At 33.9% G+C, this 27861-nt stretch overlaps 2 protein-coding genes across 4 annotated transcripts in view; both read right to left on the minus strand.

Moving 5' to 3' along the window:
• The window catches only part of LOC141447121 (cytochrome P450 4C1-like), a 39484-nt gene extending 39127 nt beyond the window's left edge, over nt 1-357 (minus strand). The window contains exon 1 of one of the 2 annotated variants that reach the window (XM_074114332.1): nt 56-357. In XM_074114332.1, the coding sequence (XP_073970433.1) occupies nt 56-230 (175 nt within the window). In that variant the 5' untranslated portion in view covers nt 231-357. The remainder of the gene's footprint in view (nt 1-55) is intronic. The other variant, XM_074114331.1, reaches the window with a different exon arrangement.
• A 5420-nt stretch (nt 358-5777) lies between these two features.
• LOC141447112 (cytochrome P450 4c3-like) lies at nt 5778-27861 on the minus strand. 2 transcript variants are annotated; one of them, XM_074114315.1, is made up of 12 exons: nt 27734-27861; nt 16261-16376; nt 14988-15075; nt 14724-14912; nt 12864-12933; nt 12649-12778; nt 10907-10946; nt 10716-10828; nt 9807-10044; nt 8959-9141; nt 6115-6290; nt 5778-5975 (listed from the first exon to the last, which is right to left on the minus strand). In XM_074114315.1, exons 1-11 carry the CDS (start codon nt 27813-27815, stop codon nt 6130-6132), a joined length of 1410 nt encoding a protein of 469 aa, XP_073970416.1. In that variant the 5' UTR covers nt 27816-27861; the 3' UTR covers nt 5778-5975; nt 6115-6129. The 2 variants fall into 2 exon arrangements, with proteins under 2 accessions (XP_073970416.1, XP_073970417.1); XM_074114316.1 differs by lacking the exons at nt 16261-16376; nt 27734-27861 and adding an exon at nt 15838-16041.

The following is a 27861-nucleotide window of genomic DNA, read 5'->3' on the forward strand; positions in this document are numbered from 1 at the left end:
TCTTTAAATGATAGTAAATTCTAACCTCGCCGAAATAAATGAAATAAAATATTACCTTTAGGAGATCTAAGACGATAGATAAGTAAAGTATTTCCAATAATTGGCAATGGTTTTGGGCCAGGTATATTGGCAGCTACATTTGCAGTCCTAATTATATATCTAAGGGTTTTTATTATAAACCTCGCAACGTATATCACTAAAATCAAACAAAAAATACTAAAAACAACCATCTTTGAATAAAATCAATGCAATCGATTTAGATTAAACTAGAATACAATTTGCGATCATTTAGTTTTTAAGAAGTATGAAGAACCTTGAATCAGAACCCCTACATCGGAGTGGGGTAAAATCGGGTATAGTAATGTATTCAAAACAACTAATTATTGCCTCCCCTACTTTTCTACATTGAATTTAATTTATAACCAAATATTTTTCTATTGAAGTGAATAGTTTTTTTTTTAATTCAATAAAATATTTTTCCTTTAACAAGTGTTAAGGTTTCACAAACGATTTTTCTTGAACCTCAATGCCCTGAATGCTTAAGTAAAAAATCAATGGTTTTATGCTATAGATTTTGGTGAATTAGCTTGCAAAATATCTTTGTAAACTGCGTGACTTAAAATAAAATGGGATTAAATAATATTTTCATTTAAATAATAATTATTATGAAACAAAATTTTATGTTGTTTCTGTCGGGAAAAATTTACAGTAAAAGATCGATTAACCAGGCTGACCTCTGGTTATAACCACCCCGGAAAACTGAAATCCCGGTTAAACCGAATACACAGTGTTACATAGTCTGTTTCGTCCCAGAGATCAACTCCTATCTTAGACGGCAATACTTTTTTTATTTTTTTGTTTTTAATTTTTTTAATTTTTTTCTCTTTTCTTTCTTTTTTAAAAATGTTTTCATTTTTTTGCCGTTTAACTTTTTGAAAAATACTTTTCAAGTGTTGTTTGTTTTTTGTTTTTATCAAACGACCACTCTCTGTGATGAGTGTACGCAATTTAAAAAGCACAACTTTGTCACTGGTTGGAATGTCCCTTATCGTGAAAAAATTCAATCAATTCAGCAACTGAATTCGATGCTGCATCCAGGGATATTCCTGGGTGATCATTCTCTTCTACAGTCGATTACATTGCACCATTTTTTGGGTTTTTACATACATACATACATAATGACCCTTCAAGAAAATCAGGTATAAAAGAGTTGCTGCCATCGCCTACCAATTATGTTACATCGGAAGACAACAAAATTTTCCTGACGCCACCGAAAATTAACTTTTGTTTCGGCGCCGATCTGAAGTGTTCTTATGATGACTCAACATGATCCCGATTAATCCGAATCTCGGTTTACCGAGGGCCGGTTAATCGAGATTGTACTGTATTATGTTGGTCGTTGTTGGCGGTCTTTTATTCTTCTGTGCAACTTTCTGTCTGTGGGTGTTCTTGTGCTTAACTTTGATACACGTGTTCTAAGTAAACTGTTCTAATTAAAAACCAATAATTAAAAAACAGTTTCTTTTAAATAACTTCTTGAAGCACATTAGGAAGAGCAAAGAAAACCGGGCAACCAAACAAACTTTTTGATTAAAGTAATATTTATTTAACCAAAATTCGGCGCATTACTAATAAGTTTTGAAAAATTCATATATAAATAAGTACTTCTTAACAAAAACTTACAGTTTTAAAAGTTAAGGGTTGATTAAACGCCAAAAGGTACACAAATCCAGCAACCCATTTAGAGGGATAATAGAAAGATAACTGCAATTACCAATACTTTCCAATAAAAGAAAAATAATAAATTTTGAAAACACTACTTCCTTTTAAGGAATGTAAGAGAAAACAAGCTGTGATCACAATAACTTCTAAAGAGGGGCAATAAAAGTGATTTGCAAATTACACTTCTTATCCGCAAACGGGCAAAGCGAATACAGTATGATTGTAAATACTTCCCCTCAATAGGTGTAAGAGCAGGATGACACTTAAATGTCACGCATTCTTCTTCTTGCCTAATTTGATCAAAGACGGGCAAAGATTTGCAGAGTTATTATTAATAACCATTTAAAAGGGGGATTTATTTAAGTGGGGCAAACTCCTCTCCTAAGTATATACCATCGAGACTCCAAAAAGCCGTACTTAACGTATCTAAAATTTCAAATTGAAAGTCAAATCATTCATTTAAATCAGTTCGTATTTTAAATAATTAAAAATTGCGCCCATATTTTTCTCTTCAAAATTATTGATTAATTAACAAAGTTCTTTAGGATTATTATATTTTTTATATGGAATGGTATTCTAAAACTTTCTAGTCGATAATTTGGACGATTGCAAAACTTCCTCTTAGTAGGTGTAAGAGCATGATGGCACTTAAGAGCCACGTAGGGAAGCTTTAACCGCTTCTTCGTGCAAAATTTTAGCAAAATCGGAGTAAGCGTTGTAGAAAGATTAGTAATAATAGTTTTAGAGAGGGTCCGATGTTCGCTTACTAAAGATACACAGCGTCGAAACCTATAAAAATGCAAATTTACATGACTTTTTGAACAAAATAACACTTCATTGAAGAAAATAGATGCACGATACGATAATTTTAAATGATTGCGAAACTTCCCCTTAGTAGGTGTAAGAGCAGAACGTCGCTTTAATGGTACGTAGGGAAGTCCCAATTCTTTCATCCTGCCAAATTTTATCAAAATCGGGCTAAGATTTTAAGAGTTATTAGTAATAATTATTTTGAAGAGGGCCTCACATATATGGGGCTAACTCCTCTCCAATTCGATGTACAGCGTCCGTGACCCCCAAAAAAGCCATCTACATAAAATTCCGAATCAAATGACACCTCATTCATGAAAATCGGTATTCGCGTTTAGGCGCTACGTTGTTTACAAAAAAAGGTAAGAACAAGAACATTTTCTGAAAATGCCGTTTTTGCCCATTTTCAGCAATTTATTTCTCGAAATCTGTTTAATCTGTGTTGTTGCAACAAAATTGCAGTTTTAAAGGAGGATTTGCTCTATATTTTAAAGAAAATTTGGGAATATTATCTTTTATAGAAAAAGAGGAAAAAATTGTTAAAGTTGGGCGTTTTTCAACGTTACGCTTTTTCGTGCAGTTTTTGACGATCAACCCTTATACAACTGTCCTACCGGACAGTTTTAATTTAAATTTAAAAACTTATTATTTGATATAAATTAAAAGCTAACCAATGTAGGCCTTTTTTATTTTGATCTAATTTTCAAAATTCCCATTTAAAAATAAATTTCCCGCAAGAGATAGAAAGGGGTTTCTATCTCTCTCTAAATACATTAACGGGGTTTCCTCTCATACAGGAAGATAAATAAAATATTAAAATCATTTACGCAATAATCTGGTTATTTGTCAACTTTTTTTTAAATTTCTAGTTTTTCATGCGTTTAAATGAATAATTAAATTCATTTAATAATTACTGCGATTTAAAATATATATACATGTGATCTGACTTACCTTGAGATTTATTTTTTACTTTTAAAAGAAAAATCGCTCATACCTCTTTTATCCACCTTATTGTTTTTCTCCTTCCTTAAGTACTGAACAATTTTTTCTTACCATATACGTGGGTCGTTTGAAAAGTCCGTGCAAAAATAAAAACTACTTAATTTTTTGGGGTAAACCTTTTTTATTTTTCAACATAGTCTCCTTTTAGGCTTATACACTTCGTCCAACGCTGCTCTAGTTTGTTGATCCCTTCCGAATAATAGGATTTGTCCAAGTCTGAAAAATAGCCATTCGTTTCTGCAATCACCTCCTCGTTTGAATAAAATTTTTTTCCCGCCAGCCATTTCTTCATATTGGGGAACAAATAGTAGTCCGAGGGAGCCAAGTCTGGAGAATAGGGGGGATGTGAAACGAATTGGAACCCTATTTCCATTAATTTTGCGACCACAACTGCTGAGGTGTGAGCTGGTGCGTTGTCGTGATGGAAAAGGACTTTTTTGTGGGCCGATTGTGGGCGTTTTTCTTGCAGCTCGGTTTTCAAACGGTCCAATAACGATGAATAATATGCACCTGTAATAGTTTTACTCTTTTCCAGATAGTCGATGAGGATAATTCTTTGCGAATCCCAAAAGACAGTCGCCATAATCTTTCCGGCCGAAGGAACAGGTCTTCGCCTTTTTTGGCGCAGATTCCCCCTTGGTAACCCATTGTTTAGATTGTTCTTTGGTCTCAGGAGTGTAGTGATGTATCCATGTTTCATCCACAGTGACGAAACGACGCTTAAAGTCCTGCGGATTCTTCTGGAACAGCTGCAAAACCGTCCTTGCAACACTTCACACGATTACGTTTTTGGTCAAGCGTGAGCAATCGCGGCACCCATCTTGCGGATAGCTTTGTCATGTCCAAATGTTGATGCAAAATATTATGTACCCGTTCATTCGAGATGCCCACAGCACTAGCAATCTCACGCACCTTCACTCTTCTGTCATCCATCACCATATCATGGATTTTATCAATGATTTCTGGAGTAGTAACCTCAACAGGGCGTCCAGAACGTTCAGCGTCACTTGTGCCCATATGGCCACTCCGAAAATTTTGAAACCACTTATAAACTGTTCTAATCGAAGGTGCAGAGTCACCATAATGTTTATCAAGCTTCTCTTTAGTCTCCTGAGGCGTTTTGCCTTTCATAAAGTAGTGTTTAATCAACACACGAAATTCTTTTTCGTCCATTTTTTGAAAATCACTCGACTTCCTCGATTCAAACGAATGCCAAACACAAAGAAATAGACCGATCTGGCTGAAACTTGGTGTGTGTTCTTCCAAGAGATGCTACTAACTAAACATAACCTCGATACGCGCCAGTGTTGCTATTTCTCTGACTTTGCACGGACTTTTCAAACGACCCTCGTATCTTCAGGACCCACAATACTACCAAGCAGTAACCGCAACTAGAGTTGGACAATGGTGTAAGTGTAGAAGGCTTCAAAAAGCGACCAGCGCATATCAATAATTCTATCCTATAGATTTGGTTTTAATTTATTAAGACCTTGATTAATTTTTAAGCAGCGGCTGCTAGGCCAGGGTCGTTGGCCAGGCCACTTGCCTGGTTCAGGTTAAGTTTAAGGTCAGAGCGCTGCAACTAGATTTCATATTTATGAGCTAATTCGACAGAAGATATGAAACTAAAGTTTATTTATTTAAAGTTTAATTAAATTTTAATCAAATATCGTGGTAGAATCTCTACGAATTTCAATTATATTATTCTTTATTTTTCTGTATTTATTCCATAATTTTAAATCTCACATGAGGATGTTCAAATATCTTTTCGTAGACGGGCACCTTTAACCCACGTGGCGATACTGTCTACTATGAGAACGTTTCAATTCCGTCTGCGAACTCTTCTTAAAAAAAGGAAAAGTTATCTTCTTTTCCTTAGTAAATTTTTTAACAAACTAGATAATTATGAAATCATATTATTTTCGTTGCCACACTAAAATTATATCCACTTATTATGAAAGGCAAGAAGCCCATGTTGGTATTGTAGGGAATTAAGGGCACATTATGTAGCCAAGATGGCCGTAGAAAAAGGTACTTGGAAATTAAAGTAAGTGTTAACCTACATTCTACAAGAGTTATCAATAATTGTTATAAAAATGTTTTAATTAACTTGAAAAATTAAGTAAAAGTATGACTTACATCCCGTTCTTGAATTTTAAAATTTACACCTGCACAGCATGAAAGAGAACAAAACAATCTATATGGAAGACAAAAGAAAGTTTATAATTTCTTAAAGGCAAACCTTGATTCCAAATTATTTATTATTTCATTTATTACTGAAAAACATAGAAATCAAAGGAAGTAAGGATAGGATTCGGCCAAAAGAAAAGCTCGATGGATCCACAAATTGGAAATCCCTGGCTGAAGTCCAGACAATAATTTTGGTTCCCAGCGTTGCCCTGGAAGGTTTCGCACGTTCACAGTTGTTGAAATTCCTTAACCTAAAAAGAACAATATCATTATCACGCACAGTTAATAACTATATGCAAAAAAATAATAAATAAATAAATACTAATGTTTTACTGATTTAATTATCATGAAAAAATTATGTATTTATTTATTTATAATTTTGTTTTCTACCTTATTTTAGGTTCTTCAAATTCTAGGTTTAATTCTGACCATATATCCTTGAATTATCTCTATTAACAAGGAATATCTGAATTCCAACTCATCAAATTGTAAATCTGTTTCAAGTTTATATTTTCGAATAACTGTAGAAACTAGCACTTTACTCCCTGCCATCGCATATATACTTCCTAAAAAACAAATTTAATGATTAGTCTAGAATACAAAATTTAATTTCATTTCAAAAATAATTATAATTTTGTAGAATTTATTTACAGAATTATTAACCAACAATCAATTTTTCAAAAACACAAAGAATCAGACCCAAAACTAGTTTATTATTTTCAGAAGGTAAAAATTCTTATATTTGTATTTTACAAAAGATTAGCTGCTTAAATTATTGTGAACAGAAAACATCAATTAAGTTCTGGGACTCCCTTTAAATCTAGCCCATTCGTGCACGCACGTCGGTAATTTTTAATGGTATGATCATTGAAAGCCAAAAAATTACAGACTCATGATTGGTATGCTAATTTTATTACATCAGAACCTTTTCAAATTCAGTTCATCCACATTATACAGAGTGGGGCAAAAGGTATGAACCGGTTTTAAATGGATGTAAAACAAAAACAATTCAACTTACAGAAATTATGTTTATATTGTTTAATTCAGTACAGAATCTAGTTTTTTTACATTAAGTTTGAAAGATGATATCACGTAGGTGGCGGCCGTCAGCCGCGATGCACTCTTGAAGGCGAATTCTGAAGTTTTCAACTGCTCTTCTGCACATTTCGATGGGTATTGCCGTAACTTCCTCTCTGGTTCTGTCCTTAAGTTCTTCCTGGGTATGTGGACGATGTTTAAAAACTGTGCAGTATCCCAATTTGGGATTATTGGTCCTTACTTTTTCGAGGATAATGGGCGAACCGTCACTGCCACCGCTGAGCGCTATGTGACAATGTTGGAAGAGTTTGAGACCTCTCAAATCTGGTGAGCGCGCAGGCCACTCCACGTCACCCCTCAAAGAGACGAGGCGCTGGCGGAACACTTGCCTCAATCTCGGCCATTGAAATCCTAGCAGTGTGGGATGTAGCCCCGTCCTGTTGGAACCAGATGCCGCCCAGATTAGTTGCTTCACTCAATTCAGCTCAGGTTCAAAAAACTCTTCCAACATTGTCACATAGCGCTCAGCGGTGACAGTGACGGTTTGCCCATTATCCTCGAAAAAGTAAGGACCAATAATCCCAAATTGGGATACTGCACAGTTTTTAAACATCGTCCACATACCCAGGAAGAACAGAATTAGAGAGGAAGTTTCGGCAATACCCATCGAAATGTGCAGAAGAGCGGTTGAAAACTTCAGAATTCGCCTTCAAGAGTGCATCGCGGCTGACGGCCGCCACCTACGTGATATCATCTTTCAAACTTAATGTAAAAGACTAGATTCTGTACTGAACAATAAATGAAGAGAAAAATTCCTTAAAAAAAATATATGGTTAGGTTGACTTAAGCAAATCATTCTCTCTTCAACAAGAAGGATTCATCTCTTAAACGTTAACCAAAGAACCAAAATCGGGCTAGGATTTACAGAATTACTAGTAATAATAAAATTTTGAATTGGACCTTGCATTCATGGGTCTAACTCCTCTCCCATTCGATGTACAGCGTTGCGACCCCCAAAAGGCGTATCTAAATGAAATTCCGAATCGATTGAGATTTCATTTATCAAAATCGGATCGCGCGTTTAATAGGCGCAAAAAAAAAGAAGTAACAAGAAGAAGAACATTTTCTGAAAATTCAGTTTTTCGGCAATTTTTTACAGGTCTGGGTTTTTGCTCAAAATCATAGTTATAAAGGAGGATTTGCCCAATGATTTAAAGAAAATTTTGGAAATTGATCAATTTGTAAATACGAGGTGTGTTCAAAAAATAAGGTGAATTTTCATTTTTCTCAAAAAATATTTATTTATTCATCGATTTTTATTTGGTCTCCTTCAAAGTAGTCCCCCTCAGATATAATACATTTGTGCCAGCGTTTTTTCCAATCCTCGAAACAGTTCTGATATGCACTTTTTGGTATGTCCTTGAGCTCTCTCAGCGATTCGGTTTTTATCTCCTCAATCGTCGCAAAACGCCGTCCTTTCATGGGTCTCTTCAATTTTGGGAACAGGAAAAAGTCACAGGGCGCCAAATCTGGTGAATACGGTGGCTGAGGCATGATAATGTCATTCAACAATTCCTGAGCGATGCTCATGCGACGGTTTTTTTTTTTATCAAAATTCAGCAATTTTGGAACGAACTTCGCTGCCACACGCTTCATGCCCAAAATTTCAGAAAAAATTGCATGACATGTGCCAACCGATATGCCGACATCCTCAGCAACTTCTCTAATTGTGATTCGACGAGTCTTCATAACAATTTTCTTTACTTTCTTAACATTTTCATCGGTTGTTGATGTGCTGGGGCGTCCAGGGCGAGCGTCGTCATTCGCATCTTCTCGACCTTCTGTGAAAAGCTTGTAACACTTGTAAACCTTTTTTTGACCCAGAGTACTCTCACCGTACGCCACTGTCAACATTTCAAGTGTTTTTGAGCACTTAATTCCATTTTTTACATAAAATTTGATGCAACTTCGTTGATCCATTTTTTTCGACAGAAGAAAATCGCCGAACTCGCAAAACACTTGCCTTATTTATGCCTCTCATATACAAACTAAACATGCTATATAGCTACAACTTTGAAAATATGTTCGAGACAAGTGTACCAACATAAAAAAAAAAACATTCGTAATTCGAATGTACGTAGCCCGCGAAATTTGAAAATTCACCTTATTTATTGAACACACCTCGTATATATTTACCTGGACATGATCTTGGTCCCCAGCTAAATGGAAAATATGTATTTTTCGGTCTTTTGGCACATTCTTCTGGTAGAAAGTGATCTGGATAGAATTCGTTTGGATGTGCCCATAATGTTGGGTTTCTGTGTAGGTAATAAAATAAAATGAAGGCCGTGCATCCTTTAGGAAGTTTATAACCTTCTCCTGGAACAGTTAAAATATTATTAACCATGAAAATTAAGTAAATAATGTTTATTCCTCTCTTTGACCGAATATCTTCAATTTTCTTGGAAGACAGATTGTAATTATGTAGTTAAAACTATGCGTTACACTGCTCGGATTCCATTTAATGGGATCTAACCTAAGAAAAACATATAAGCACTGGAGCGCTTAAATTTTTGTATTACCCAAAATTATCTTTCAGTTAAGTGGGAATTCAACATCGTTATCGAAAAAATGTCTTAATCATCCGTTATCGTTAGAAAAAAACAAAATTTGTAACTCTATAGAGTCGCTTCTAAAGAAATAGGAGTAATTTTTTTTCCAGAATTGGGCTAATGGATAAAATTACAAATTCAGGACTGAAAATATCAATTATACATTTGGCCGCTTCGTATACTTTATAATAATGTCCAAACTTCAATTCATTTAAGGAACACTATTTAAGTAAGTATGTTTGATCAGATTTAGCGATGCCTGAGAAAAATTCATTAGCCAGCTGTTCGCGATTGTTATAAAAAAACGAATTGATTTGTTTCTTATACAAATCATAAGTTAAAAGCCTAAGATTGGCAATTTGACAACCAGAAATTTGAATAACTTAACCGAATAGTTTTAGTTATTTTCTAAGATAGTCTTTTATATCTTACCTAAATCTAAATCATTGGTTAATTTCCTGAATATCCCAGGTGGATTGGAAAGACGCAGGACTTCTTTTATTACTCTAGTCAAATAGGACATTTTGGATAGTTGTTCCCATGTAGGTACCACTTCTGGATCTTCTCCTAAAATATCTAGTTGTTCTTGATATACAGCTTCTTGATGTTCAGGATACATGGCCAGCAACAATAAAACGTAGGACATGGTCACAGCTGATGTGTCAAATCCCTGTAACAAATTTCTGATAGTAATTTTTGTAAATATTTTTGGGCAACAAGGCGTAAGGATTTAATGCAATATGTATAAGGTACTAGAACAGGTAATTCTTCATCTTTCTTCACTGTAACATTTTGTTTTAAATATCTTTAAAGATCTGTGCTTTGTTCTTCCAGAGAACAAAAAGATTTTCGAGAAAGACTCTGATAATACTCTCTAAAACTTCTGTATTAATAAAACCAAACTATTTAACTTTTCTTTCGAGTTGAATTCGGTAATTTTTATTTAAGGTTTGAATTGTTTGATTCGAGATTGCTAGTAAAAGTTTACAACATGTTTATATCAAATATTAACAAATTTAACGTTTTTACTTGTTGCTTTATTACTTGAGTTCCTACTTACTTTATATAAACTTATGACTTTAGAAAAATTTTCCCTTGTCATGGTCTCATCTTTCTCTTCTTTCTCGTCACTGACATCCAATATTATTTATATATTTTTCGATTCAATTCTCAAAAATTGTGCCCAATAATAATTATTTTAAAATTTATATCTATCAGGTTTTCTTCAAACATTGTTGCTTTTTTAAACTGATAGTAATTTTGCTTGCTAATAACTGTTCGAAACTGTGTTTTTTTTTTTTTGGATCTTCTAACATAAAAGAAATATAAATAAATACTTACGGCTATAAGAAAGTCAGTCGCAAGTTTACCAGTCTCTTCCCAAGTAAGATTATAATGTTTGGCTTTTTGTAAGATAACATCTGAATAGAAAATAGGTTTGTCATCTATATCTTCTGCAATATATAATTAATGGCCACATAATTATCTAGGAGTAATTTAAAGTTTAATTAGAAGTGATAATAGTACTGTACCTCCCATTTTTTGTTTATCTTGCAATCTAGCTTGTAACATCTAAAAAAAAAGCAGAAATTAAAAAAATCTAAATGATAAATGATTACCAAAATCACACTTTCTAATATCTAAGAATTGTTCGTTCTTAAAATGCATTCTGTAGGGTTATGCAGAAAAGTGAACTTTATAAAGGGGTTCGTAAATTAGAGTTCAGCTTGTTGCATTTGAGATTTTTCTACCCAAGACTGCATCTATTGTTGAGATGTTTCTAAAAAAGATACAAGACACTTTATTGAGGCTTTAAGTACCATAACAGAGAAGTATGCAATTCTGCCAGCTATACAGTATAGAGAGGTACATTATAAAGCATCGAAAAAGCGCAAAGTTTAAAAAAATATATATACCTATAGGTTTATCGGTAACAAGATTTTACAAAGAAGGGGATTTTAAATTTTATCTCAATTGAATTTCTTTAATAAGTACGTAAATGATCCAACGACTTGGCTTAAGAGCAAAAACTGGACTGACAGGTTAAAAAGAGGCCCTGAAGCATTTTAAAAAGAAGTAGGTTATGTAATGGATGCTGGATATGCTGTTTACCTGGATGAACTAAAAATTGCAATCATTGGAGTAATGTCAATCGTGTGAGCATTGCATCGAATTGATTTTTAGCCAAAACAAATAATAATAATATCAATAAACCAGCTGAATACCCTTGTTTCGCTATGGAATTGTATCTCATTTAAGCAATGAGAAATATAACGTTTCATTCTATTTTGAAACAAATTAGAATGAACCATATTTCGGTTCTAGAATAAACACTGAAGTACGTCTCGATCGAGCTAGGTGGTAGTAGCGTTTCTATAGTCATTTAAGTATTATAAGGTTACACCATTTCAGTTGTTTTTTAATCTAAGATCCTGGATTTGACAGTGACAGCCGAAAGAATTTCATTCTGATTTAGATAAATAGGAAGACAACTTATTCTTTTGAGAGTTACAGTTATGTTCTTGCATATTTTCCATTGTTGGAATTCACTATTTCAATAAATTTAGGTTCAAGTTGAATTGTACTGCTTCGGAATAAGGAGAGAGTACAGCTACAGAATTAAGATGTGATGGACGTTCTGGGGAGAATAGAATGAATAGAACAGCTCAGAGATAAACCAGCTACCCACAAAGAGTAGAACAGAAGGATGATACGTCCAGTCTTAAGTAACACAGAAGAATCTGTTAAGAGAAATAAGACTTGTGAATAAGGTACGTTGCAAGGTTTAAGACTTTTGAGCTTTCACAGAAAACCCGGATATGAAATACGATCTAATACCTGTGCAATGTCGAGTAAAAGGACAGGACACCCGTGCGTGGCAACAAGATAACAAGGTCGGTAACAAGATCTACCGACGGTGACATTGTTTAATAATGAAATGTGCGTAATTCATACTGGTGATCAGATGAAATGTTCTGAGTGTCAAGTAAAGAAATAAGCGTTTAAGGCTAAGTTCATCCCATATTATAGTCATTTAAGGTTTCAAACTTATACAGCGATAAGAATTTCGAAGATGAAGTTGCTTGTTGTACATTGGAATCACTTTTATAAATTTACGAGAATATATCGTAAATACATCAAACCAGTAAAATTATCAAACAATAGCATCTGTGTTATCATATGTAAAAGTCAATTATTAAAATGTTTAAGACGATACTCATAGTTAAGTTATTCATGAAATGATCTTATCTATCTGATTCATACTAATTCAAACCTGATAAGTTAATTTCCAATAAGCTCTGCTACTCTTTACAACAGCTCTTCCATTGGCTGAGATACTCACCAATTGAAAAAAGATCATGTTTATAAAATTGCTTCCTAGTTCTAAAACCATTTCCACAATCCTATAATACATCAAATATTTATACAAATACATCAATTTATTTGAACACATTATTATGTATCAATAAATGACGAAAATAAAATTACCTCTCCATGCGTTCTAAAACATGATGTCTTTCATTCTCGAGCTCATTCAAATCGTAACCAAAGTTTGAAACTAAAAGAAATTAAAACATATTAATTTTTAATCAAGAACTTTTATTGATTATGGCAAAGATATAATTACGTTATTGATCGACATACTCCTTAATTTTGCCTTTATAGCCACAAAATTGTGAAATGATTTGTACTATAGTAACAATAACATTAATTCATGCTTATCTTGTAATCATATTATATAACAAAAATTATCTTACATTTAGTGTGTACTTCTAAATTAAAATTAACCTTTCTTATTTCAAAATAAATAAGGAGGGTTAATGTGGGAGCAATGCCAGGATTAAATTCAAGATTTTTCTTGGAGTTAGCAGTCCAGGAAACTGCCAATTTAATAGAATTGGTACTGTTGTTTGCTATGCTGCTTTCTAGCTATTTTTGCTAAGTCACAGGCGGTGTTGAAATCGAAGTTTCCATAGGCGACAAAGAATTCATTTAGGAAATAAACACTCAGCTAGCGTTCTTTACCACGAAGAGACGTAAATTCCGGAAATTCATGTTTACTGTTGTACAAAAGAATTCAAGTATAGATCAAGGCCAATTTGCCACCTCAATAAAATTGGATTTGTGAGGCTACATGAGCCTGGATAGTTACATTCACTGTAGTAATAGATTGGTCTATTGTTTAAGGGTAAATACATAACAAATAAAATTTTGGGAGAATGAGGCCGCATAGAAAAACTAAGGTGTTACTTGGCTGGAACGATTTGATCATACTGAAGAATATAATAATTGATGTGGACGAGTTGATAGCTGTGATGATTGCACGTGAGCAATAAAATGTTTGTTTCTGGTACAACTGTTATTATAACCTTGACGTAAAAAGCAAGTGTCACTGCAGTGAAAAAGTTTATGTGCACTCCTTCTCCATACTACATAATTACATAATGTAGTAAGTATAAAATATTAACTATAACGTACAGTAACATATGTAGGTACATAATATAAAATTTAAATTCATGAGAATAATAGACTTCTTCCCAATGAAGCTGAAAAGACGTAAATGTATAAGAAAATTAAAGACTCTAGCTTCATTCCAAGCAAAGCAATAAGAAGAAGGTTATGGTTTCCCAGAGTACCTTAAACGGAGAAGTACACTTTTGAAATTGAACTATAAATTTAAGAATTTTACTGAAACAAACATGAAAATTATAAACGTCAATTAAATTAAATTTATCCGAAATTTCTAAGCTTGCTCGAAGCTGATTAATTTCTAAGACTAAAGGAGAGCTATTAAAGTGATTATTTCACAACAAATGTTTTTTTTCATATGAATTGAAGCAAAAGATACAAATTATGCTTCTAATGATTAAAAATGCAACAGCGTATTATTTGTGGTCTCACGAAAACATGGTAGACACCAGACAGTATTAAAGAAAAGAAGCATGCTTTCAATGGAAACTAATTAGTACTAAAAAAAAAAGCAGGCTTTAATGGAAACCAACCAATACTCAAGTGAAGAAACATGCTTTAATGGAAACCAATCAAAACTCAACATAAGAAGCATGTTTTAAAAGAAATTTATTAGTATTAAAGAGCAGAAGATGTCTGAACTGGCAAAATCATAATTATTTCCAACATTGCTTTGTAAATACCAGCTCAAGGACGCATTTGTCGCCAGTGTGTTGAATAAACATTTATATAAAATATTCTCTTTCTCAGAAAAATGCCCAAAATTAAAATTTTCTTTCGAAAAAGCCCCGTAAATCGATAACCTCAGATGTTGACGTGCCTTAAATACTATATACTTATTTTGTATATGTTCAACATTCCAGCAACAAGTAAACTAACCACATATAGCATCTAATGTAAAATTTGTAACATAATGTCTTAAATTGAAACTTTCTCCTGAGTCTGCATATTTCTTTAATACTTGGCACAATATTATAGATTTCTCATGGAACATATTCAGATTTGATTCTACTATCTTTTTAGTCATCAATTTATTCAATGGTTTGCGCAATTCTTCCCATCTGCGACCTGATTGGAAGAAAATTATTATTATTTATTCAATTTAAGTAAATATAAATAAAAAATTACGTGATTAGATATTACCATTTCTAACGAATATACCATTTGCTACTAATCCAGCAAAATTATAGATTGGATCTTTCTTTAATGCAGCTGGACTAGTCAGAATTGTCTGAAAAAAAAAAACATGTTTTAAAAACTCATACAACTTTTCTGACTCTTAGATACGGAAATGCAGTATAATATTTCATTCGTTATAATTAATATATAATATTTAATTCGGTGAAATATCCTTTAGTTAATTTCACTTTAGACTGAAACTAAAAGATCCCAGTTTTTGCAAAAACATATCTAAAATCCATAGTAAGAAAAACATTTTAAGCCAAATTAAGTCTTTACACGATTATTTGAGTTATTAGGTTTTTTTAAATAAGTTTCTAAGAAAATCGAGGGAATCTAGAAGAAAAAAAACTAGGATTTTAGGCTTTCAGAAATATAATTTTCTTCTTTGAAATTTTAGCCCGTTAATTACATTAGATAATTACAAGTGGCCCAAGCAGATTCTAGCAGATAAGTCCAAATTTCAAGTTGATTCTGCTGCTTTCAGTGCCAAAAACCGTGGTCCCAGAGTTATCTTCACCAAACGATGGACTCTCTAGCAGCTAGCAGATAAAAAGCACTGTCATGATGGGAACATCTTCTCATTCAGGAAATGATTTTAGATTGATGCTCCATTAAACTGGCTTAAACAAACTAAATTTTACTGCTATGATGAAGTTATTACCTTTTACCCTCCTTAAGCGAAGCAAATTCTATCATTATCTCTACTAACCAACTATGAACGTAAGATAATATTAAAAAATTGGGGTTTAGAATGCAAAAGGTTGGCTACCCCTGCACTAAGTAAGAGTTTTTTTTTTTATAGTATAATTACTTTATATTCCATTAAATATATAAAGTTTGAGTTCCCTGCGATTCATCGTTATGGAGCTAGAGTATAAATTACAAATGTCCAGGCCATTTTTTTTTTTTTAGACTCAAGACACCTCCTCAAAATCACTGTTTCTAGAGTTAAATCGTTTTCGAAAATTTGAAAATATTCTCTTTAACTAGGAGCAAGATACAGAAATGATTAAATGTTTTACTACGCTATTTGGCAGTGGATAAACATTAGTTGATAAAAAGTCAATTAAAATTAAGAGTAAACTTAAATAATTAATAAACACAGTACCAAGGAAAATAGTGGACGATAATACTAGGTTATCTTCCAGTACTTGGCATAGGTTATAACATTACTAAAAGAGGTTACACACAGGTTTTCGCCTTTTTAAACGATATGACGCCTTAACTCATTTACCTCAATGTGTTTTGGATTTGTTACTATTATTCCAAGTCTAGGTCCAACCCAAAATTTTATCAAGCCAGTAAGTATGCCGTATGTATTACATAGTTCGATTATGAATTGGAATGTTTCTGAAACATAAATATTAAAAACTATTAATGTGATAGTTTTCTTTTAATAAGTTGAAATTTAAGAAAGAAAACAAAACAGAACAAGAAGTAGAATGTACAGAATACGGCTTCACCATAGCCTCCTGCTAAGATTACATATAGTTAGAGAAAGGGAGGACGTAAATAGTACAGAGAAGACTATAACTTCGTATGTCCCTCCCGATTACAGTAGTAAATACTTTTACATCCCAAAAGTGCGTTTACACCAAACGAACTAGAGTCTAGAACATGCTAAAAGTATATTTCGTGTTCGTTTGGAATAAACGGTATTTCTTTAGTTATTCTAACTAAGTACTTGCAGCAAAATGCACTTGAACTTTTATATAACAAAATACACCGTTTACACTAACATATTTTTTATGTCCCCTGATTTTTACATTAAAAAAAAAAATAATAAAAGCAATACTGTTAATAAAAGCTGTTAGACAATGTTTTCAAATGTAGAGATTTGCATCTTTTCGGGCAGCCAAGCTGCACTGAAGGCCTTTACTTCCTTCAGAACTTCCTTGTCCCTGGTTTGGGAACAGTGCAGAAAGGCCCTGGAACAACTGGCTCGGCACAATAAAGTTTGGCTGGAATGGGTACCAGGCCATGTGGGGATTAAGAGGAATGAAACAGCCCAGCCAATCAGCTTGCCAGGAACGGAGCTTCTTTCATTGGCTCGGAACCTGTCCTGGGAATCGTCAAGAGTGAAGTTCGTGTGGCTCTCAAGAGACTGGATCAGGAGAGAGCACTGAAAGAACTGGGTTATGTGTTTCTGATTAGATGTTCCAAGACTATGATGCCTTGGCTGTGTAAAAAAAAAGAGCCGAAGAGACTCTATGCTTGGGCACGATCACAGGCCTATTCACGGGGGCATGGTAGGTTCAGGAAGCAGTTCTGTACAAGGTGGGGGCTTATTAGCTTGGAACCGTTGTGCAGATTGTGTCAGGAAGAGAAGGAAACGGCCTCTCACTAGCTGATCGATTGCGTTGCAATCGAGTGGTTGCGCTGTGAAACCTTTGGATCTTTGAGACCAAAGGAGATAATAGAACAAAAAGAACTAGTAGGGGAAGTCCTCAACATCCTTAGTAGGGGTGGTTTCGTCCACTAGATCCAAAAGGGGAAGGCACAATAAGCTCTTTTGGCTGCGATGCCATGGGGCATAGGTTCCTTTTAATCCTTAATATTCCTTAATCTTAAACTCAGGATCCTTTTTATATCTCTAATGTACGAGCATAATCTCGTATTCGCATAAAATTTTCCAGCAGTTCATCTCAGCTAAGCTTCCTTAAGTCACAAAAGCTCTTCAGAATTCAAAGAAGGTCTTCAGGATTATTTAAGGGCCTTATTATAACTTTAAAAAAGTCTTTCCTGTCATTTTATTGAAAATTAACATTAATTTAGAATAAGATATTATTAAATGATTTTTGTAGTACGTAAGGTTGGGCTCTTTGTTAGACAATTCGGCGTATCCATCTTTTCTCGCAATTTCTTTTCTTGTCAGACCGGTTTCGGACTGAAGAATTTACTAGGGAAGATGAATTCTTTAACTAACAACTATTTAATTGTAAGAAATTCTTTAAGTACTTCAACCATATACAGTTGTTTTCTAAGTTAATCGTTTACGTCATCATACTGTTCATAGCATATCCGTCAATATCTAAATGCCTTGAAACCTTAAATGTACTATTAGAAGAATTCACTGATGAGAGATCTAATGCTGTAAATATGAAGAAATATTCTTTCTTTTATAGGAGTACACATGTGTAACTACAAATCTAATAAATTCGCTATTCATCAGCGCATTGACCTGATTTTTGACGGTTAGGCCGAATAAACAATAACATATCGGCACAGAAAGTTTCCATTGTAAGTGGAAAAACTGCACTGAGGTAATGAAAAGTGTTATTTTCCCATAATTCAACACTTACGAGGCATACATAGCTGAAAGTGTTACATTCAATTTACGATGAGCACTGTACAAAAACAGTGTAGATGTTTTCTTTTTAATGTAATTTCCAGATTATTATTATTCATTGATTACGAGGCTCATAATTAATTACATAATAACAAAGTTAATTTTATTTTGGTTTAATGGTCAATAGCACGACGAAAGCTGATGTAATCAGAGATACGAACAAGAAGACAAATAAGAATTGCATTCTTATCTTTGCGGAGAGAGAAATTATTTCAAAAGCAATCAAGGTAGCTTTTATAAAATGGTATACCAGACTTCCCAAGAAGAGTATACTTCATGGAAAACATCCGCTAAGAAAGAGATTAAATAACAATAATTAATAATTAAGAGCTAATCACGTAAATTGTGAATCATAACTGCTCAGGATTAGTAAATAATTTGGCCATACTTAAATTGATAAATTAAGGATTCAAATTGGCGAGGAATCGGTTCAAATAAAAAACAAACAACTCGTCTTTTTGCTAACTTTCGTCAAATATATTGCCTTTTTCAGGGCGTGGCTGTGCGAATTGTTGTTTTTATTTGGACCGATTCCTAGCCAATTTGAATCCTTAATATAATACTTTTACGGTCACTAAAACTAATATAATTTTTATTATTATTATTATTATTGTTTAATTATTTTGTAACTGTAATAAATACAACAAGCCAAAGAAATGAGAGTAAGGAAATGGCGCAAATACACGTGCACGCATATATTATATGCATTTACATACACGTGCGCGCAACATGCATGTTCGCCAAGGGGCGTGAGTGGAGTGGACGACGACCATCCAGTGATGGAAGCTGTTAGTTCCGCCACGTTGGCAAGCTTGCACAGCATCCATCCTAGGAGGTCGGCGTAATATGTTGAGATGGTCGCATGGCCACTGCCGCTTTAGTCTGCACTGTGGATTTGAAGGAAGTGCTTGTAGTAGACATGTTGTGGATCACAGGTTTGTAATGACTGTTCTAGATTTGAGTGGAGTTTTGTGTAGCGAGATTGGGCCTATTTCAGAGACGAGTGGAATATTTAGATCAGAGTGTATTGTGTGATGGGAGACGTCGAAGGGAGCGTTAACTATTGTTCTTAGGATTTTAGACTGTAAGATTTGAACTCGGTTGATGTTCCGTAGAGTTGTATTCCGTACGTCCATATTGGGGCAAGTAGGGCGGTATATAATGTTCGTTTGTTCGTCAGGGTCAGTTTTGATCGTTTGTCCAGTAGCCTTTTCAACATTTTATACCTCAGATTGAGGGTCAATTCGTTGTGAGTCTCGTGTGTGGGTTCCAAGTTAGTCGTTTGTCAAGATGTAGTCCGAGATATCGTACTTGGTTAGTAATTGGTATAGAAGTATTGTGGAAGGAGAGAGGAGGGAGAGTTTTCTTGTTTAGAGTGAATACTATGTATTTAGATTTCAATTCGGTTACTTTGATTCTCCACTTTTGCAGCCAAGGCTCGAGAAGATTTAGGTGTGATTGGAAATATAAACTTTAATTGATAAAGTTTACTATTTCAATATTATTAATTGCCTTTGTAAAAATAAAGCTTGTTTGGCCACTCTAAGAAATCCATCGGAATTTTCGGAGTGTATTGGAATTAGATTTATGACTAATTTTTTTCTGGCCAGAGAATAGTTTGTGTATATGTCTGAGCACGAATAATCCGGATATGGAATTGTTTAAGTTGATGAAGGCCTCAAACGGGACCTAATCCGGAATGAGTGGTATAATTACCCAGTATCTTGAATCTGATAAAATATCTTCTAAATTAAAACTGTCCGGTAGGACAGTTGTATAAGGGTTGATCGTCAAAAACTGCACGAAAAAGCGTAACGCTGAAAAACACCCAACTTTGGCATTTTTTTCTCTTTTTCTATAAAAGATAAAATTCCCAAATTTTCTTTAAAATATAGTGCAAATCCTCCTTTATAACTGTAATTTTTTCGTAATAACATAGATTTATTAGTTTTCGAGAAAAGCAATGTGAAAATTGCGCAAAAACAACATTTTCAAAAATTGTTGTTGTTCTTGTTGTTGTTGTTGTTACCTTTTTTGTAAACAACGTAGCGCCTAAACGCGAGAACCGATTTTCATGAATGAGGTGTCATTCAATTCGGAATTTTATGTAGATGTGCCTTTTGGGGGTCTCGACGCTGTACATCAAATGAGAGAGGAGTTAGCCCCCTTTATGTAAGGCCCCTTCCAAAATTATTATTACTAATTACTCTGTAAATCTTGGCCTGATTTTGATAAAATTTGGTAGGATGTTAGGGTTAAGGCTCCCCTTTGTAACAATAAAGCGACGGTCTGCTCTTTCACTTGTTAAGGGGAAGTATAGCAATCGTTTCAAATTATCAACGCGTGAACCGATTTTCATGAATGAAGTGTCATATTATTCAAAATTTTATGTAGATTTGCATTTTAGAGGTCTCGACGCTGTGCATATTTGGGAGGGGAGTTCGCCCAATGTATGTAAGGCCCCCTCCAATATTATTATTACTGATAACTCTGTAAATCTTAGCTCGAATTGATAAAATTTGGGAGGATGAAAGGGTTAGGGCTCCCCTGCATAACAGTAAAGCGATGGTCTGCTCTTACTTTATTATATTATATATGCGTTGTAGTTTTATTTTTTATACGTGACTAAACTAACTGACGGACTAAGTCCGCCAAGCCGGTCCCAAGCCCAGGTGAGAAAGGATGAGGGGTCCGTCGGAGTTACTTATGTTTCAGGATCTAAAGGCTAACTATACGCAGAGCCAGGAGAGGGAGGATATATTCATAAATGTTTATGCTGTGTAAATATGTTATTGTTTGCAACCCTCTATAAAACTATAAATAAATCTATCCAAAAGGTACAAAAATCTCCTTAACAAAAACTTACAGTTTAAAATGTTAAGTATAAGGGTTGATTAAACGCCAAAAGGTACACAAATCAGCAAGTACCCATCATTTCATTTATACTTCATTGATATGATTTAAGTAATTTTACTGCATTAACTTTTCCTTCACATTTTTAGAATTTATTAGATGTCACAGACCCTCATGCTGGCCATTTTCGTCTACAAAATATATGTTCAAGTAGCACTGTAGATTGACTGTAATTAAAACTGTCCGGTAGGACAGTTGTATAAGGGTTGATCGTCAAAAACTGCACGAAAAAGCGTAACGTTGGAAAACACCCAACTTTGACAATTTTTTTTCTCTTTTTCTATAAAAGATAAAATTCCCAAATTCGCTTTAATAAAATAAATATGATATGCATATTTTTAGTAAAATAAATAAGATACGCATGTTTTTAGGACAGCTAATTATACCAGTATTTTACTATAAGTAAAATTAGGGAGATATATAAAATAGATATTATAGTCAATCTACAGTGCTACTTGAACAAATATTTTGTAAGGGAAGGGATTAGCTATGAGGTTAGCATACTGGACTCCCACGCGGAGGTCCCGGGTTCGAATCCAGCAGCTGACCCTTAGATTTTCTCTTCCTAGGAGCTTCTTACAGCTCACTGTCCGGTGATGGACAGTGTTGTCTGTAACGAGAGAACACTGTCCGGAGGCCGGCAGTGCACTGGAAAAAGCTCCGGGCGCTAATAACCTCAGCTGTTGATGCGCAAAAAAAAAAAAATATTTTGTAGATGAAAATGGCCAGCATAAGGGTCTGCGACATCTAATAAATTCTAAAAAATTTAATAAAAAGTTAATGCAGTAAAATTACTTAAATAATATCAATGAAGTATGAATGAAATGTTGGTTACCTGCTGATTTGTGTACCTTTTGGCGTTTAATCAACCCTTATACTTAACATTTTAAACTGTAAGTTTTTGTTAAGGAGATTTATATAATCAGATATGGAATTCTGATGATATTCCGGTTTCTTGGTGTAGAATGAAATTAAAACTTCTGCATAAAAATTAGAACTATTCTGGCCCTAAAAATTATTGTAAGATAAACATTTTTAATTCTATAATCAATTTCATCAAACAAATTATGTACATTAGGCTAAATAGATGGTGTGATTATTGTAATATTCTACTTTAAGAGCAAAACAGGGTTTCATTGCGGAAAAATTTGTTCGATTGCTGTTTTCTCGGTTAATGCTATAATCAATACTTAATTTAGACTTAAAAGAAGAAGTGTATTTGTGAAGTAGTTTACTTGATTCAGTAAATCATACTAAACACTGGTTTAAGTTGTCACTCAGGAAAGGGTTAGCGTACTGGACTTCCACGAGGAGAAACCGGGTTCGAATCCAGCTGCTGACCCTTAGATTTTCTCTTCCTAGGAGTTTCTTACAGCTCACTGTCCGTGTTGTCTGTAACGAGAGACTGAAACACTGAAAAAAAAAGCTCCGGGCGCCAATAACCTTAGATGTTGAAGCGCCTTACGAGGGTCGTTTGAAAAGTCCGTGCAAAGTCAGAGAGATAGCACCACTGGCGCGTATCGAGGTTATGTTTAGTTAGTAGCGTCTCTTGGAAGAACACACACCAAGTTTCAGCCAGATCGGTCTATTTCTTTGTGTTTGGCATTCGTTTGATTCGAGGAAGTCGAGTGATTTTCAAAAAATGGACGAAAAAGAATTTCGTGTGTTGATTAAACACTACTTTATGAAAGGCAAAACGCCTCAGGAGACTAAAGAGAAGCTTGATAAACATTATGGTGACTCTGCACCTTCGATTAGAACAGTTTATAAGTGGTTTCAAAATTTTCGGAGTGGCCATATGGGCACAAGTGACGCTGAACGTTCTGGACGCCCTGTTGAGGTTACTACTCCAGAAATCATTGATAAAATCCATGATATGGTGATGGATGACAGAAGAGTGAAGGTGCGTGAGATTGCTAGTGATGTGGGCATCTCGAATGAACGGGTACATAATATTTTGCATCAACATTTGGACATGACAAAGCTATCCGCAAGATGACGCTTGACCAAAAACGAAATCGTGTGAAGTGTTGCAAGGACGGTTTGCAGCTGTTCCAGAAGAATCCGCATGACTTTAAGCGTCGTTTCGTCAATGTGGATGAAACATGGATACATCACTACACTCCTGAGACCAAAGAACAATCTAAACAATGGGTTACCAAGGGGGAATCTGCGCCAAAAAAGGTGAAGACCGTTCCTTCGGCCGGAAAGATTATGGCGACTTTCTTTTGGGATTCGCAAGGAATAATCCTCATCGACTATCTGGAAAAGGGTAAAACTATTACAGGTGCATATTATTCATCGTTATTGGACCGTTTGAAAACCGAGCTGCAAGAAAAACGCCCACGATTGGCCCACAAAAAAGTCCTTTTCCATCACGACAACGCACCAGCTCACACCTCAGCAGTTGTGGTCGCAAAATTAATGGAAATAGGGTTCCAACTCGTTTCACATCCCCCCTATTCTCCAGACTTGGCTCCCTCGGACTACTATTTGTTCCCCAATATGAAGAAATGGCTGGCGGGAAAAAGATTTTATTCAAACGAGGAGGTGATTGCAGAAACGAACGGCTATTTTCCAGACTTGGACAAATCTTATTATTCAGAAGGGATCAACAAACTAGAGCAGCGTTGGACGAAGTGTATAAGCCTAAAAGGAGACTATGTTGAAAAATAAAAAAGGTTTACCCCAAAAAATTAAGTAGTTTTTATTTTTGCACGGACTTTTCAAACGACCCTCGTATCTTAAAAGTAATAATTATTATATTTTTGATAAATTCGCAAGAATATCTGGGGAAAATGAAGATAGATCGTTCGCCATTGAAGGATTGATTGTACATGAAATCTACATTTAAGATATCTCTTTGTAAAGTATTAATTCTGCCAGCCAATAATATTGCTGGATATACTTTGTAAAGAGAGTCAGGGCTTTGGTCAATTGATTACAAAACTTGGTTTTACAAGTAGGATATCTCTAATTATTTTTTTAATCCCATGTATAAAACTACTTTTAGTTTGTTAGAAAAAAATGTTAATAATAAAAGTATGAGCTTTCGCTATCTAGTTGGTCGTTAAGCCCCGCCTAAAAAACAAAAGTAGGCAATTACTTAACTTTACTTTGTAAAGAGATTATAAATGGGAAAATACGTCGGTTCAATGACTGGATTCAGGTTTTCTAATCAAATTTACTGCGTATTAATTCAAGGTTTTCGTGAAAAAACAAAATATATACAGGGTGACCAGAGTTATATGCTCCACCCACTTTTTTTTTTAACGGCGGGAAATTTCGAAAAAATAAAAAACACGTTTTTAATCATTTTTAGTCTAGTTTATTATCAGTGATTGATCGATTTTTTTAAACCATTGTATCTCGAGATAAAGCATCCAACTTAGTTTTTTTAAATGGAACGTTATATTTTTTTTTTGGCATATTTTTAAAGTATTTGAGCTCCGAATTTTTTTTTTTTGAAATCAGTTAGGTTTTTCAAAAGTTATGGTAATTTAAAATATGAAAAACAAATTTCAATTAATTGTCAAAATTACGTTATTTTTTTTAAAGAATCTGTTCAAACTGGGCAAAATCAACTCTGGACTCCCACACTCTGTGTGTAGCAGCACTTATGGTGGCAAAGTCAAGATCTAGGCAGGCTAGAGTTATTCGACGTTCAGGTTGTTTTTATCTACAAAACGTTTGGTGTGTAGTTTTAGGAAATCAACTAATCGGCCCCATACTTCTACAGAGAGAACTTAACTGGTGTGCAAGGTATCTAACTTTTTTTTAAGAGACATTTTGCCAGTTCTGCTTGAAGATGTTCCTCTACAACGTCGGCTAGAAATGTATTTTCAACAAGATGGTTGCCCGGCACATAATGCGAGAGTGCTTCGAGGTTATCTGGACAGAAATTTCCATGAAAAGTGCTTAGGGACTCATTGCCTAATCCAATGGCCACCTTGATCTCTGGACTTAACACAAATTGGACTATTTTTTGTGGGGATATCTAAAAAAATAAAGTGTACAGTAACCTTAATCCCGTGGCTTCAGTCGATGATCTGAAATGTCAAATAACTCTAGCCTGCCTAGTTCTTGACTTTGTCCAGAGCTTTGGCTTGCCTATCCGTTAATTGTGCCCAGTTTGAACAGATTCTTTAAATAAAGTAACATAATTTTGACAATAAACTGAAATTTGTTTTTCATAACCATAACTTTTGAAAAACCTAACCGATTTCAAAAAAAATTTTTTTTGTTTTTTTTAGGAGCTCAAATACTACAAGAATATGCAAAAAAATATAACGTTCCATTTGAAAAACAAAAGTTGGATGCTGTATCTCGAGATGCAGGGGTTTAAAAAAATGGGTCAATCACTGATAATAAACTAGACTAAAAATGATTAAATACGTGTTTTTTATTTTTTCGAAATTTCCCGCCGCTACAAGTGGCATTTAGATATTATGAATTTATAATATTATGTTATTACATATTCTGTATTACATTATTATTATTATTATTATTATTTTACATATAAACTGTTGGAATTTAATACGGAAAAAAGAAGTATTTCCTGTTTCGCTTCAATGTACTGAAAATGGTTTCTTAGTGAATAACTCGGTTAACAGAATTCAGGTATTTATTTATAAAAATAATTAAACAAAATTAATTTAAATTAATTTTTCAAAATGAAAATTTTTAAAACATCTTTATTTCAAATGAATTCAAGCCTGTTTAGGCTTATATACAAGGTGTTCATTTTAGGACGGCTCAAATGCATTTCATGCTTAAACGGTTTATCTGAGCCGAAAATGGTAGAGGAAAAATTTGTTGCCCGTCGCCTCTAGTTTCAGAATATGTGATTTGATTTTAGATTCCTGCCCGCATACGCGGCTGACGCACGTCCAAAATTAAGGGTTTGTTTAATTTTCATATTTTTACTTATTCCTTAATTTATCAAATAATGCACTTTATTCAACTTTTGCAGCATGTACTGTGCCTTCAAAGGTGCCTCCCCAGATTCAGAGAGCAGTTGATAACCTTCTGACTTCTGGTAATTAAACGCAACTCTCCTAAAATTACCAAATAATTATTAAACCTTCTTGTTTGTAACATATAGAAAATTATTTTTACCCATTTTCTGTATGCTTGAGAACATCTAAAGCTCTTTACAATTGATTTTTCTTAGAAAAATCACTCGGAAAACGACTTATTTCCCGATATTAAGAAAAATACTAGCTTTACTGTCTTGGCAATATTTTCAGTAGAAAGGGGATGAAAAAATACATAAAAATGACCTATCGCGTGCTCTTCTTTCTCTTTGATAAGAAGTTAAAAAATTGAAATATGATTAATAAATACCAGATTTTGAAATGGCCTAGCACCTTTAATTTTGAAGATATCGAATTGCGGTTTCCGGTTTCTTTCATAAATTTTTAAAACTGTGTATATGAAAATGGGGGGGGGGGTCAACTGCAAACCCTCACTTTTGATCGCGCGTCAGCCGCTTATGCGGGCAGGAATCTAAAATTCAAGTCACATATTCTGTAACTAGAGGTGACGGGCAACAAATTTTTCCTCTACCATTTTTCGCTCAGATCAACCGTATAAGCATGAAATGCATTTGAACCGTCTTAAAATGAACACTCCTGTAACTATATCAAAAATTATATAATTTCAATCATATCCTTGTTTTAAAGAAGTCAGTAAGGAGATTAGACTAGCTTCTAAAAAATCTGTTCGATTATTTATTAATGGACTGAAGCACACATTTTTTCCTGAAAGCTAATGTAAATTGTGTATTGAGGCTAGTTCTAAGGACCGATCTTTTGTCATTTCTTTACAGAATTTTAGATTGGCTGAGAAATAAATTCTTACTATTTCATTTTCAAGAGGAGCAGGTTTCTAACTTAGTTCAATTTGAAAAAATTATTGTGCTTAGTTGATATCAAAGCAAACATTATTTGTAAATTTACTATCGAGGGATTAAGAGTAAGATCGATATTATTGTAGGGCTTAAACATGTACTATTGTTGCCTCTTTTGTACTTTTGTGTTCGAATTATTCTCTAAGATGCTGAAGATTTCCATTATATTGTCTAAATAAGGTTTCTTATACCCATAAGTATTTTTTATGTAAATTTCGTTATTTTACAGGATTTCAAAGAACCCAGCACTAGTGTCAGATTAATATTTTGTAATGTTTATATGTTATCAGCTTTGTATGCTTACCCTCTTGCTATGGTGAAAACTTGAAAGCAATAAATTTATTATTATTATATCAAAAATTAGTTTTTAATGAATTTGAGTGGTGCAATAGTATTAACCTCATACCCAAAAAAAGAAAAGATACGTAACTTTTTCAAAATGTTGTTCTCCTTAGAATACTCCTTGTGATTTTTGTTATTTAGCTAACAAAGAAACAAATATTTACACACACAAAAAAAATAGCCTATCATTACCTTTAGAAGTTCTAATTCTAGTTAGAAGTAGGGCATTACCAAGAATTGGCAAAGGTTTTGGACCTGGTATATTGGCAGTCATATTTATAGCCCTTATAATCCATATAATAGTTTTTATTAAATATTGT

This window comes from Rhodnius prolixus, unplaced genomic scaffold, assembly GCF_049639745.1.
Source record: "Rhodnius prolixus isolate KJV_2025 unplaced genomic scaffold, Rpr scaffold_7, whole genome shotgun sequence".
NCBI classification, from domain to species: Eukaryota; Metazoa; Arthropoda; class Insecta; order Hemiptera; family Reduviidae; genus Rhodnius; species Rhodnius prolixus.

Excerpts from the sequence above, each read along its gene's own strand:
- LOC141447112 (XM_074114315.1), bottom strand. The coding sequence starts at position 27,815 with ATGACTGCCAATATACCAGGTCCAAAACCTTTGCCAATTCTTGGTAAT. Across the intron at positions 16,377-27,733 it reads TAGAATTAGAACTTCTAAAG|AAACATTCCAATTCATAATC; the intron begins GTAATGATAGGC and ends TTTATGTTTCAG. Across the intron at positions 14,913-14,987 it reads TGGTATATTCGTTAGAAATG|GTCGCAGATGGGAAGAATTG; the intron begins GTAATATCTAAT and ends TCTTCCAATCAG.